Source organism: Gymnoscopelus braueri (genome assembly GCF_963280865.1).
Source record: "Gymnoscopelus braueri genome assembly, chromosome: 9".
NCBI classification, from domain to species: Eukaryota; Metazoa; Chordata; class Actinopteri; order Myctophiformes; family Myctophidae; genus Gymnoscopelus; species Gymnoscopelus braueri.
This window is the reverse complement of record NC_137610.1, coordinates 40,856,802-40,871,547: the sequence shown is the minus strand read 5'-3', so window position 1 is coordinate 40,871,547 and position 14,746 is coordinate 40,856,802. Positions and strand designations below refer to the sequence as shown.

The window sequence follows — 14,746 nt, the reverse complement described above, 5'->3', positions numbered from 1 at the left end:
ATGTGTGCCGATTGATATATATATATATATTTTGCTTATTTAGTAATAAGTGGAACAATGGTGTCATGCAAGTGTTCAGTTGTTGTCAAAATGACAGCACAAAGACCAGTTTCATACATTTTTGGAATTTGTTGCTATCGCGTGGAAACCTCATATGTCCAAAACTGTTTCAAATTCAAAAATTCAATAGCAGATCTACAAGCTAAGAGGTTTCTGCCCGATGGCAAAGAATTGTTTCACATTTGAACGGTTTACTCATGGAAATTATAACACAGTGACCTCATAATTGTATCAGAATATGTGACCCTTTTGTCTAATGGATTATAAAGATAAAGTTGCCTTTATGATTTATTTGATGTCTTGAATTATCATTTGGTTTTCCTATACTTAGATTTTTATCACAGGAAACTTCAGGTTGTTGATGAACACAGATCAACAGCATTCGCTGATGTTGCTTTCTTTTTGGCTCATTGAATTCCTTGACAAACAAGTAACAAATCCATGTAATGCAATAATGCAGAATGCACACTTACTAGTCTCGCGTGGCCAGACTGTTGCCTCCCACAATTTCAAATGTTTCAAATGCAAAGATATTTTAATATATATTTTCGTGAACGGAAGTACCAGCTTCCTCTCTCGGATTTCGGGAGGTGTAATTCCAGACTCTATATCCACATGTTTCCTAGGGCATTGTGGGCATCACTTCCTGTCGATTTGATCCCTGATACCTGATCAAATCGACAGGAAGTGATGCCCACAATGCCCTAGGAAACTTGTGGATAGCATTCGGAGATTGTGGAATAGTTGTCTGGCTATGCGAGACCACACACTTACCAACTGCATCTTTATTACACCTTTGTTCCATAGAGACCTTGAAACAGTACTGGGCAATATGGACAAATAACTTTTTTTGTTGAATAGGCTATACCTCAATATCGATATTGTGAGGATGGATATGTAAGGATGACAATTGGTACTTTCACAAAATATTTACACTATTAGATTTTAGATAGACAATCATTAGAAATGCATATAAAATAACTAAGTGCATAACGGTGCAAATAATAGAACAGCTAGATGTTACAGTCAGATAAGTTCAGAAAATTACATTACTTTACTTTTTATGTAGCCCTTAAAACCAGGAAGTCAACATGAATGCCAAATGCCCTACTATGAACTCAACCTTTAATTTGGCAATTGATTTGAAAACTACTAATTTGAAAATGACATTAGCCTACTTAATTAACTAATTAATTAATTATTGCCAATTTGCCCATGTTCATTGCTTCAGAGTAGGTATGTACCTCAAGTCTAAAACATTAACACATTGACAACAAGAAAACAAAATCTGTATCCTGTGAATGATTGATTATAGGTCTACATTTTTATCATAATTATTATGATAACTCCATGGCCTATTTGGCAATGGCTACTTCATTGAAACGGAAGTCTGGTCTGACGTCGCCTCTCATAACATAATAACAGTGGTGTAAAGTAATTAAATACATTTACTCAAGTACTGTACTTAAGTAAAAATTTGAGTTATTTCTACTTTACTGGAGTATTTCCAATTTTCTGTACTTTTACTTCTACTCTGCCACTACATCTCAGAGGCAAATGTTTGTCTTTTACTCCAGTACAATTATTTGAAAACTTTAGTTACTATTACTTTTACTTGTGTAACAGAGTATTTCTATATGGCAGTTGATACTTTTACTTAAGTAAAACATGTGAGTACTTTTTCCGCCACTGATAATATGGGAAAGTAAATGACAGAAGCAAGGAGTAGTAACGTAAAACCTTACAGGAGGACATGCGAGTTCTCTTCCATGATGTGTTGTTGAGGTACATGCACAGTTGCACACCCATGTGCATGTTGTGCACACCACCACCACCACGCCTTCTTTCCAGTGTTGCCAGATTTTGCGAGGTAAATAAGCAACCGGGTCTATGAAAACAAGCCCAAAAGAAGCGACTATTATTAGGCCACATGAACACTTTGAACGATCTAGAGAAGCTCACAACGCGTCGCATCGTGAACTTGAAGATCTGCTACTTTCAAAGAAAAATCTTGAAAAATAGATATTTTTGAAACATTTTAAATACACAAATCCTGTATGGGGGTCCCTTAGTCCCCGACACAAACTATTTTCAGATCTGTGGCCAAATAATAGTAATATACTAATGTTAATGTGGGTGTCCTTGACATGAAAACGTTTGAGAACCACTGATTCAAACAACATTTAGGACAGAAGCCAAAATAAGAAACTACACTTTAGATTAGAAACAAGCCCCAAAAACCGCAACTACCAATATTTACAAGCAACTTTACAGAAAAACAAGCCCAAAGTCGCTTATAATAAGCAGACATGGCAACGCTGCTTCTTTCTCCCTCAAAGCGTTAAATAAGTCCACATTCACACTTTGTCGTGCTACGGTGTCGTGCGCCTAAAATAGCCGACCTGCAAACTCACAGTGAGTGGCATCCACTACGCGCTGTGAGCTTGCAGATCGGATATTTCCGCCGCGCGAGTCCGTCCGTCGTACGACGGAGCATGGCTGTAGACTAGCTCTGGTCCATAGCGTTAGAAGGAGTTCTCCTGAAGTAAAAATACAAAATACACTTTCGTTATTCACCAAACAAAGACGGTTTTAAGATATTGAAAGCCTACTTTCCCTAGTGGGAACACTTGGAGCCCCCCACCTCACGTCTAAAATACACTTTTTGAGTAAAATGTAAAATACTCCACCGGAAGGGGGAAAAGAATAGTTATTCCACTGCGCCCCCTACAGATCTTGTCAATAGACAAATTCGATTAACCAGATCTATAGGGGGCGCAGTGGAGTAACTAAAACATTTTTCCATCCGGTGAAATATTTTCTTTCTGGCCAAAAAGGTGTATTTTAGACGTGAGATGGGCGCCTCCGAGTGTTCCCACTAAGGAAAGTGGGCTTTAAACATCTTAAAACCGTCTTTGTTTTGGTGAGTAAATGCATGTGGTACCATATGAATTCATTGCTTTTATTTTCCACTGACAAACAATGGGAGTAGAGTAGGACATAGTGACGATTGTCTCTTAACAAATGTATTTCTATTTTTATTTTTATTGTACTGTTGACTTTCTTGCATTCATGTGGCATGACATTTTCCCCATGTATTATTGTTGTTTTGTATTTTCAATGATGCATTGGGCTAGCTGTACTCGGCGCTCATCCTTCCATATATGGACCGCGAGACAACCTCCGGTCTGACGACGGTACCGCCCTTTGTGTTACATTGGCCGTTTTCATTGGCCCACGGGAATGTCAATCGCATGACGTTAACCCCGCCCTCTCTCCATGAACAGTCCCGTTCCAAATAACTGTCAACAGTCACGTCTGATCAACAACAGGACTTGAATCACACCAGGTAAAACCACAATGTTGACATTATTTAGTTCCTCGCTTGCAAATATGCACAACGCATTAGTTAAAACATATTGTAGTAGTATGCTAGTAATAATATACCTCGTCTACGTCTCTCTTTAGACGGCCATAATATCCGCTATACGACTCGTACTGTACTTTCCAATGCATGTGCGATCCATCCATCCCTAAATCCTGTCCCTTACTCCCTATTTAACAAGGATGCGAGTTCTACGTATGAAATCTGTACACACACGTTTATTATTTTTTACAATCTATCTATCGTACTGTAAAGTAGGCGTACAGGCAGCCTCATCCTCATATGGAAAACAGCCTGCTTTTGATTGATCGATTGAGTACTTTGTTAACAGTTTGCAAAAAAGCACAGAAAGTACAGTTCTATACAAAAGGATGCTAAATGGATTAAACCCAATAAAGCACTATGGCTTGTTTCCATTGGGGTCCTGTGTGCTGGCTTGTGGCCTGGCACTTAAACTGCTTAACATTTAAAGGCAACCCTTAACCTTTTGCAGAGTTGTTGCCTGACCTGACAGATGCCAGGTCATTTGTAGACCTGACCTGGCATCCTAGTGTGTGTGTATAGTTTCAATGTACAGATTATTTATCTTTTTTGATATTATACTGTTTAGACTGATGATAGGTTCTTGGTTTACCTATGATCCCAGATGTCTATTTCAATGCATTTGAGTTATTACCTCGTGTTTTCCTTGCTTTCGGTAAATCGCTCTGGATTAAGAGCATCTGCTAAATGCCTAAATTGTAAACACACATTACTAAGGTTAAATCTGTGTTTATTACATGAAGGATGTTTGTTTCTCTTTGTATGACATCAAGGTTATTGCCGCTGCTGGTCCTTCGGATGTCCAAATACAAACTCTTTCTGCTGAGGCATGGCGAGGGGGCATGGAACAAGGAGAACCGCTTCTGCAGCTGGGTGGACCAGAAGCTGAGCGAGGACGGCGTGAAGGAGGCGCAAGCGTGTGGCCATCTCCTGAAGGAGCAGGGCTACGAGTTTGACATTGTGTTCACGTCACTCCTGAGCCGCTCCACCCATACAGCATGGCTGGTCCTGGAGGCCATGGGTCAAGAGTGGGTCCCCGTGGTCAAATCCTGGAGGCTGAACGAGCGCCACTACGGCGCCCTGATCGGCCTCAACCGGGCAGAGATGGCCCTCAATCACGGCGAGGAGCAAGTGAAGATATGGCGGAGGAGCTACGACGTCACGCCGCCCCCGATCGATGAGTCCCATCCGTACTTTAAGGAGATCTACGACGACCGCAGGTACGCCACCTGTGACGTGACAAAGGAGAACCTCCCCCGGGCGGAGAGCCTAAAGGAGGTGCTCGACAGACTTCTGCCATACTGGGATGGCACCGTGGTGCCGGAGATAAAGAGTGGTCGGACGGTGCTCATTTCTGCACATGGCAACAGTTGCAGGGCCCTGCTGAAGTACCTGGAAGGTCTGGTCCTATTGGCAACATTGTTTGAGTTTCATTGGATTGCACAACAGCCTACTTGTAGGGCCTAGGATTCTCAACGATGGTTGTGGGGAACCAGGAACCACTGCTGGTGTTCATTCTAGACCTGGAACACTTATTTTAATTCGGTTATATACTAGATAGAACATGTAGCAGTTAACCACATGAAATTAATCCTAACTTCGCTATTCTGGGGGCGAACATTTGGCGAAACTAGCAGATCTACAAACGCAAAATGTATTGGGTTGCAAACTTATAGATCGGCTATTTTCGGCAAAGAGATTTGGTGTAGGGGGAAAAAGGAGAGACTAAATACAGACCCTGGGACCCCGGGTAATAAGATATATAGGGTTTATACTGTAGTAGGTGGTTAAGCATACTCCGTAGTATGACGGTGTTGTTCGCCGAAAATCTGTTCTATTTGTCAAGTATAAGCTTTAGCTAAACTAAATAAGACTCGTGCACATCTTGTTGGACCCAGACTGGAGGTGCAGGTCAGTGCAAGAGATATGTATAAAGCTAAAAGAAGAAAACCTTCAAAAGAAGGGACCGCACACTCCTCAGGACTGATTTTGCTTTTTTATTTGTTTGCACACCGCGTTTCGCTTCCGCTTCCTCAGATGCTATGATCTAGCATCTGAGGAAGCGGAAGCGAAACGTGTTGTTCTTCTTTTAGCTTTATAAGCTTTAGCTGTCTTGGTCCCTACCGTGGTATTACAGTAGATGCATGATGCTACTGTTTCTACATGTTTCACTACCAGAAATGGAAAGTTGAACTTCTGCAGAAAGGCCAGTGAGTTTATGTTACTGTACATTCATTGGTAGCTGTGATGAAGTCCAGTCCACATTGACCTTTCAGCAAACTCTGTGGACAGACACCACACGTCACTGGACACTCGGAGACTTTATATAGACTGTTACATAACATCATACACAGACAGGATGCTCTGCTTGAAATGTATTGACAATGGTACACATTTAGTAACATTATGTCTTTCTTTGTCATTTAAAGCTACGATCCGGGATTTATTGTAATGAATAAAACATTATTTTAACCAATCTGGATGGTAGAGTATGTTAATACAATGTAACTAGCGCATCTGCAGTGGTTGTGGTCTCCCTCCTCTTCCATTGAGAATGTTTTGCCCTGCTGTCGGGTAGCACACCGACTGGTTGACAATGTCATTAAAGTTATTTGAAGCACCATCTCCTTTATTGTAGTATGGACATCGTTGCAATTACTTCTCTCCGCGGGGCGAGTGAGACAACGTACAAAAAACATAAGGATTGTAGCTTAAAGAACAGTTTCTGTTCGTTTTTTTCAAGTGTCATTTGAATATACGTATGTATTGGTGCACTCATGATAACTCTCCTTCTTTCAAAAGGTATATCGGATGCAGAAATCGCCAACGTGACTTTACCCACAGGGATACCAGTGTTGCTTGAGCTGGATGAGAACCTTCGCCCCATTGGGCCCCGGCAGCTATTGGGAGACCAGGAGAAGATTCAGGCGGCTATTAAGAAGGTGGAGGATCAAGGGAAAGCCAAGCCGTCCGCCTGAATGCAGTCAGCTGGCTGTAAGACTTGCAAAAGCCCTTTTCAGATTGCCTATGCACAGTTTTATGAAACAAATGATGATAACAATAGACTCCTTTAGTGAGATTGACAGGGAAGGTCCAAGTCTTACTTAAATACGCATTTCTTGAGTACCGGTATCTAACTTCCGTATGGTGACGTATTTCCAAATGAAACGGGATAGGCAGGTTTGATTTGAACATTGAAAAGTGGGCGTGTCATAACAAACATGCAGAATTACTGTTAAAAGTTGAAGATTGATTGATGGGTGGATGGATGTCATCCTATTTGTTGAAAATGGTTGGTTCAACGACCCTACATAAGCACACATCATAATTTTGTTTTACAGGAAGAAAACATGATTCGATTGTGATATAAGAATGCAAAGAAATAGTTATTTTTGTTGTTGCACATATTGTTAAATAGGTGCACAATATGACTGAGGAAGTGATCTAAAAGGTTAGCATCTTGACTTTAATTGACGGAAACATTGGCATTGGCTAGATTGAGGTTGTTGGTACAACTGTTACTAGTCCGACAGTGAAATGAAAGACTCAAGAGCCTGGTACTGTACGTGTCTTAGCACTGTGATCAAATGTGTCGTATGTAAGCATAGAGGAAGTGTTTTAGATTTGATCTGAATTAGGCCCATATGGAAACCCTAAGTTATCTACAGTGATGTTATAATAGTAATGTGAGGATGGTGACCCATCCTATTTACTGTTTGTTGTTACTGAAGGATATTTAAAGCTTAGGTCGCTGTTACATTGATGCACTTTGGGAATATTCCAATGCATTTTCTTAAACATGTGCCTTTAGTATTAATTGGCTAAGAAGTTGAAAGTCAGTTACTTCCTAAAAGGGTTTTTACAAGTAAGGGCACGGTCACACCAAACTATGGCTGCCGTCTGATAAACTCAGGTTCAGCGCGGCCGACTGTTTTTTGCATCCAGCGCATTCTAAAAAACGGAGTAGCTTGCAGCGCATTCTGCCCCAATAACCAGTGACGCACCTGTCACTCACTTTCCGGACCCTCCCCGTAGCCCGCAGTTGCTGAATTGCGAGCACCATGTCGCGTCCTGAGTATTGGGACGGTCCGCCTTGGACTCACCCGATTGGACAGAGGGGGAAAAGCAGCATCTATCTCGAGCATTTATCTGCTTCTAATAGACATGGCGTATAGAACTCATAAACGCAAGGTGTGCGCGACACACGGAAAGATGCGCAAGACCATCAAACCATGCCATTCCCATTGAAAAGCATTGGCAGAATCCACCCTCATAGGTAGAATGAAAGTGTGGTGTGACCGTGCCCGAAGACTATAAACCAGTATTTAATGCGTTATTTATTTAAGAATAAAACCATTTTATTAACAAGTCTTACCTCATAGATCTCAATAGCCAGGCTTTTCATTCCAAGAGTGGAGGCTGATTCTGTGCCACAGAAATGCTGTATATATTATGTACTACTGAAACTCCATCCTATGGTTATATTGCTATTATACATGCCCTATTTTGGTGAGCATGGTATTTTGTATGAAAGTAGTGCTCGACCAAATTAATTTGTCACAAAACCGATATTAGGGAGTAAAAAATTCAGATATCAATATATCGGCCGCAGAACAATTTCTAAATTATCTCAAGTATATTCTTCTGCATATTTTTTTTATATTGGTGCGTATGTGACAACATATATGCAGATACCATATATCTGTGATATCCAGTATATATATACCAATGTCTCGGTTGGGTATTTTCCCCATCAAGTAGGCTTAATATTTGTTGAGGTTTCACACACCTGCAGGGGGACATGTTTGTTGCATCTGGGGTCATCCCTTTATTCAGTGCGACAATGGTCAATGGATGATGAAAACCATTTTGGATTTGAAAATTACCATTTAACAGTCAAGCTAAGAACTATTTAACTTTTATCTTCAGTGAATGAAGATAGATCGCCTCAGTTTTATAGTAAAAGCCTCAAGCTGCGTTACTGTTGCTCATGTACTGTATTGTTAAAGGTAGTGAAATATTTAAATCAAACTAAACGTTTCACACATTATCTTATCTAAGTCTGTTACGTATAATTGTGTTTTAGTATTACTTTGAGGTGTACTACTTATTGTATGTTTGTTTATGCAAGTACTGTAACTATCCTGTGTGCCATTTGTGTCTTTACCTTGCACTGCCTGTGTGTTGATTTCACTGCCCTGCTCATTTTGTACACTATTCATTTTCATGTTACACCCATGGGTATGATGATCAGATATAATCCCGCAGTCAACCTACTGTACTGTACATTATCTTCACTCAGATCTTAACACTTGATCTCACCACTTTGTAGTTTGCATGACGAAATAAAAGGGAAATAAACATTTCCAACATGTGATGAGACTGTTTCCTATGGTGTTTCGGATTTGTTCTTTGCGGACTCGTACAGATCAATAAGGCATTGTCAGAAACTACCTCAATAAAAATGAGGAAATTAACGTGAGGGGACTTTATTTTGGGAAGTTAGGATCGAGGCGAATTGAAGTGATGAACAATTGAGTCTGATTCCTTACCACAGATGGATCATAGGGAGTGGTCCTTCTTTGCTTTACTATTTCAGTAATGTGCCCAAACCAGTGGCCCTATGCCAGGGAAAAACCCATTGGCCGGTTTGGAATGTCTCTGAATAAGGGAGCCCAGCATTAACCCATTAAGACCTGAGGCCGATTCTACAAATGCCTTCTAAATCAGTAGTTCTCACACTTTCAAGATTTTTTTTTAAATTACCAAAAAAAAGCAGATGTACAGTACAAGCTTGCAGTGCGTCACGAAGTGACGCGCTGTGAGCTTGTATATCTGCTATTTTTGAATAGCCAAACGCAAAGATCTGAAATGACACAGATGCTTTACTGGTTTTAATGGGTTAATTTACTCTTCCCCTTTCTTTGGCAGTTATGTAATGCATGTTGATGTTTATGGAAATCTGTTGTTTAATTTGGGTGTATTATTTTTATCCCAGTCTAATTAGACAATCCAATATTGAGACTTTGTCAAAGCTTTGTATGCATTTATTTGGATGTTGAATTTAACTGCTGAAAGCAGAGGATAAACAACTTGATGATTTGAAACAAAAACTACTGTAATTTAGCTTTAATAATGTATTGCCCAGATGATTATTACACAGTAAAGTGATAAGACTGGGCCACTTTCTAAGTCTAGTATCCCTATTCTGGGGCAATTGGGCAAACATTTGGTAAGAATAGCCAATCTATTAGTTCACAACACATTGTAGCCCGTTGTGAGCTTGTAGATCGGCTATTTTCGGTGAAGATATTTATTCATGCCAAGCGGTCATGCCAGGAGGTCTAGTATAGAGCCCTGGGGGACTACAGTAAGTATGTGGCTAAACTTCTGCTGGGACAGAACTCATCTTTTTCACATACAGTTTGCTTTTAAAAATCCTCCACAGATAACATACATTTGTATCTTTATCACCAAGGGGAAGTGCATGCAACCAGGGCCAACATTCCCACCTGGGCTAACATACTCTTGTTTATGCAGGTGTGCATAAATATCCAGCCATGCTTTCACTCCAGACACATTTTCTGAGTGTAATATCAGAACATTATTTGGAACATCTGTCATTGCACATCTGTCACCAAAGCTGTGGTGTCACTGTCAGTCATACAGCATGGTGAGAAAGGACTGCATCATTTGAGAATATTACTCACAAGATGCAATCATGCAAATAAATACTACACATCCAAACAGAAAATGCAAAGAGACATAATGAGAGAAAGACAGATCTCCAATGCATGCAGGCACGCACGCACGCACGCAGGCGCACACACACGTTCCTAGCCCCCCATTACATTACGAACCCACTGTAGCGGCTACCTGTGGCGGCTACCGGCTACCGGTAGAGTGCGTCCAAACGGTCTGTGGATCACCTTTTTTGCCACATCGTATCCAAAAAGTAAAGGTAGTTCCCGAAATCTACAGATGTTTGAGAATTTTGCGGAAAGTAAACCGTTTAGAATAGGACGGGTTTGAAAAGAACGTTTAAATCGCTTTTTTATCAGTCTGTGTCATGTTTTCCCATTGTAGCCGAATCGGGAGCAGTACTGGCACCTGCCGTAGGGGGTTCTTCCGGGTTGAATGGGAAAACATGGCACAGTTTGACTAGAAAAGCGATGTAAACGGTTTTTTTAAAAACCCGTTCTAAAAAGTTTACTTTCCGCAAAGGCCTCAAACATCTGTAGATTTCGGGGACTACCTTTACTTTTTGGATACAATGTGACAAAAAAGGTGATCCACAGACCGTTTGGACGGACTCTACCGCTGCTGGAGCCGCTACAGTGGGACCTCATCTCGGAGCTGTATAGCGGAGGGAGAGGTTCGTAATGGGGCGTTCCCAATGATAGTATAGTTTGATCTGGACTGGACAAGAACATCACACTTTAAAGGAGCACTTCACCCCTGGAAGAAGTTTTCGGTCTTTTAATGAAGTTTAAGAGTCAATAAACAAGATCCTGGGTTTTTTTTGTGAGTAATCTGTGTTTTTAGATATCTAGTAATATTCGCAATATTCGTGACGTTATTTGCGTCATGAGAGATTGGTCTCATTCCTTTCCGCACTACATGTCTCGGCGTGTCTCAGTCAGACCATCTCAAAAGACAGCCCCAATGGGGTGTCCGTAACACTTTGTTCAACCTTCTTTCGCCACTCGGCCACTCCCATTAGCTGCGGCCAGCGGCCCTTGCAGAGTGAGGCATTACTTTACCTGAGTTATCTTCTGATAGTTGTACTTGAATGTTGACATGAAATAATAATCCTGTGTAGTGTTTCATAAGCGCAAGCTTGAAAAAAAAATACAGCGTGGAGTAGCAGCGCTGGTAAACAAACACCGTCACGAAAGGCTAGGATCATAATACCAAGGATGTGACAGTGATGTCAATACTATGCGACACGGAAGTGAAACTGCATGAAGATACTAAGATGTCCCAGTGATATGACATCACTAACGAATCCTTGGACATATATGTAACCAAATGAACGTTTGCGAGGACAGCCAGTGTTGCCAGATATTGTGAGAGAAATAAGCAGCCAGGTCTATGAAAACAAGCCCAAAAGAAAAATAACTATGCCAAGAGCACTTTACCTAGACATGGGATATTATATATTTGAAAATTGCTGATCTACAAGCTCACAACGCTTCGCAACCCATTGTGAGCTTGTAGATCTGCTATTTACAAAAAAATCTTGTGGGGGAAAAAGTCCAAAATGTGGATTTTTTTTTTTTTTTGCAAAATATTTTTATTTGCTTTTCAAAATGTGGAATATTTTTGACACATATTTGTTAGGGGCTCCCTGCCACAAATTATAATTTCAGATGGGGGTCTGTGGAAAAATACATGAACATGTTTGAGAACCACTGGTTTAAACAGCAATCAAAACATTTGGAAACAAGCCCAAATATCAACTACATTTTAGAAAGAAGCCGCTTATAATAAGCAGACATGGCGACACTGGCATGCTGTTTGTATGTTATTGTTGGAGATCACACCCACATGGAACCTCCCCTGCCACAAGGCACCAAAGCATTCTGGGAGTTGAAGTTATAGGCAGTGATACGCTGTGGTCTCCCTGTGGTCCCCCCTGTGGTCACCCCTGGAACTTCTTCCAGGGGTGAAGTGCTCCTTTAATCAAAAATGTAATACAAATAAACGCATAATCCAAGTTTCAGCAAGTGCACAGATACAGAACAGTGAGAACACACTCGCAAACAGTGGTGTAAAGTAACTACATTTACTTCAGTACAATTTTGAGGTACTTTTACTTTTACTTGAATATTTCCAATTTTCAATACTTTTACTTCTACTCCACTACATCTCATTCTCAGAGGCAAATATTGTACTTTTTTACTCCATTACAATTATTTGACAGCTTTAGTTACTAGTTACTTTGCAGATTAGATGATTATCACAAAACATACAATAACCACTTTAAGCCCTATATATATTTCGGACATTTGAAAATAAAAATTATAGTAATATAATAGAAAATGGACTTTCACTTGTAACTACGTTGCAGTATTGATACTTTTACTTAAGTACAAAATGTGAGTACTTTTTCCACCACTGGTGTGAACCAAATATGAGTGAATTTGCAGCCTACAGGACAGGACAGGAGGGGCTCTGCTATGCATGCTTGTGGTGTAACGGTTATAAACCCCTCGACTCCACATGCGTTTTATCTGTTGACTTCACAAGAAGAAGCCAGGTACCTCATAGTCTGCAGAACTGGTAAGTTTTCATTTAAACACAGCTTTTTATGGTCTGCGTGATAAACTTTTAACATGAGAAGTTAAAGCAGTTCATATTGGATTGTTAAGATGCATATTTACACTGAAAGATATTTCTGTCTTCCAACAAGTTGTTCTTCAGTCTACCAGCTGCAGATGTCATCGAGCTTTTTGGTTATTTTATTTATCAGTTGAGTATGAAGGATAGTGATGAGAGTTGCATGTGTTTGCTTTGCATAGCAACACATCCTGCGATTCATTCCCTCATGCCATTGCCGAAAAATGATGAGAAAGGATACAGTAGTAGGCGTAGCTGATTAAAGAAATAAATGAGAACAATGTTTGAAATTTCCCCATCGTTGTCTTTAGGACTCGGTAAAGTCATTAAGCTCAGATAGCTGTGCATGATAAGTTTCCATTGATGTTCTAGTAATCAGCTTGATTTGCTTCCCACCATCCCTATCTTGGTTGTTTGATCACTACAGCTCTACACTTTTTGAGCTTATTCTTTAAGCTTTTGCAGGTACATTAGGCACTCAAAAGCCATATAGAAAATTGCTGATTTATTTTCCATGCACATGGGGTAGTCTAACATATTCCAGACTTTGAGCATTGATGAAGGTGAAGTGTAACTTTTTTTCTCTTTCTTTTAATACCATATCTATCTATACAATTTCTGGGGACACAAGCACCTAAATGGTTGGACTTCCAATTTATTTTACTCAGATATGATGGTGAAGGCAGAGAACCAGAGAGTGGATCTAATTGTGAAAAGGCTTGGCATATTAATGACCACAGTATGGTTTCACAGGGCACACAAAATGCAAGGGAAATGCAGACAAGGTGAGGACAGAACAGCTAGGCAAGTTTTGCAGGCAATCCTTGGTTTTCCTTGAAATGTGACGGGAAAGCCTTAGTTATGACATTATTTATTTCCACATCAGTTTGATTTAGTCTGACCAAAATAAATAAAAGAATACTTGCAACATTACATTACCCATGCAAAGTGAATTTTAATTGTATGTCATGTAATGGATCACATACTTTAGAAAGCACTTGCAATCATCTTGAGTCAGTGAGTCATTTCCTGAAAAGGCAGTCTTGGATTTAGACGATTAACATTTTTCTTTCAGCATGTTTTCATATGGGATACATAGACGGCTAATTGAAAGCCACTGCATCTTAAACCACACCACCAAGTTGTAGTAGGCCTATTATATGGAGGACACTGGAAGATTTGAAACCTGCATATAGCTGTGCATAACAGGGGAAGACAGAAACATGATGCATTCCCCAATCATTAAGCAACGGTAAACTGAAACGCATGGATTTTGTCAATGTGCAAATTATGTTTTAAGTGGCTTGCAGATGTTATTCTAGTAACATCAAAATCTAAAATTCCTCTTTTTCCTCTCCGAGAGGCGCAGTGCTTGCATCTGGTCTTACCCAAGGCAGAAGTGAATACTGTAATTTGACTTTACTTTGTGTTTGTCATACATTAAGCAGGCGTCTGGCTGTGGAAAAGCTGTGGGCTTGTGTTGGACATGCCAAGTCAGTCTCCTATTCCTTAGATGGTATTGAAGATAGAGGCTGGGTTGGAGTGTGTTAGCATCAGTGCTGCTGATGAACAATGACCACGTCCCATGGGTGACGGGGAATGTGCTTTGGCTGCTTACAGAGGTCTCCTACCACAGCATCCTATCCTCATCCTTTGGCATTGGACTCAGACTAAAGTCTAATTCATGCTTTGTTGTACGACACGGTCGTATGGTGAACTGTGAAGTAGCCCTAAAAGTCTGTGGTCATGATGTGAAACTAGTATGACACAGTCAGACAATGAACTATTGATTAACCCTAAAGTCTGTGGACATGATGTGAAACTACAGCACCACCAGCCTCTCATGGTGCCATGATTAACATGATCTCTCACTACAACTGTATAAAGCGAGACAGCTTACAAATACCAATTTAATGA

General features: G+C 40.3%; 2 protein-coding genes across 2 annotated transcripts in view; both read left to right on the top strand.

Annotated features, from left to right (window-relative positions):
- Positions 1 to 3,334: 3,334 nt before the first annotated feature.
- Positions 3,335 to 8,849, top strand: bpgm (2,3-bisphosphoglycerate mutase). Its single transcript, XM_080437471.1, has 3 exons — positions 3,335 to 3,409; positions 4,261 to 4,886; positions 6,290 to 8,849. Exons 2-3 carry the CDS (start codon positions 4,286 to 4,288, stop codon positions 6,463 to 6,465), a joined length of 777 nt encoding a protein of 258 aa, XP_080293597.1. The 5' UTR covers positions 3,335 to 3,409; positions 4,261 to 4,285; the 3' UTR covers positions 6,466 to 8,849.
- Positions 8,850 to 12,656: 3,807 nt separating this feature from the next.
- Positions 12,657 to 14,746, top strand: part of cald1b (caldesmon 1b) — a 50,065-nt gene continuing 47,975 nt past the window's right edge. The window contains exon 1 of the mRNA XM_080438817.1: positions 12,657 to 12,772. The gene's annotated coding sequence lies outside the window, so the exon portion shown is untranslated. The remainder of the gene's footprint in view (positions 12,773 to 14,746) is intronic.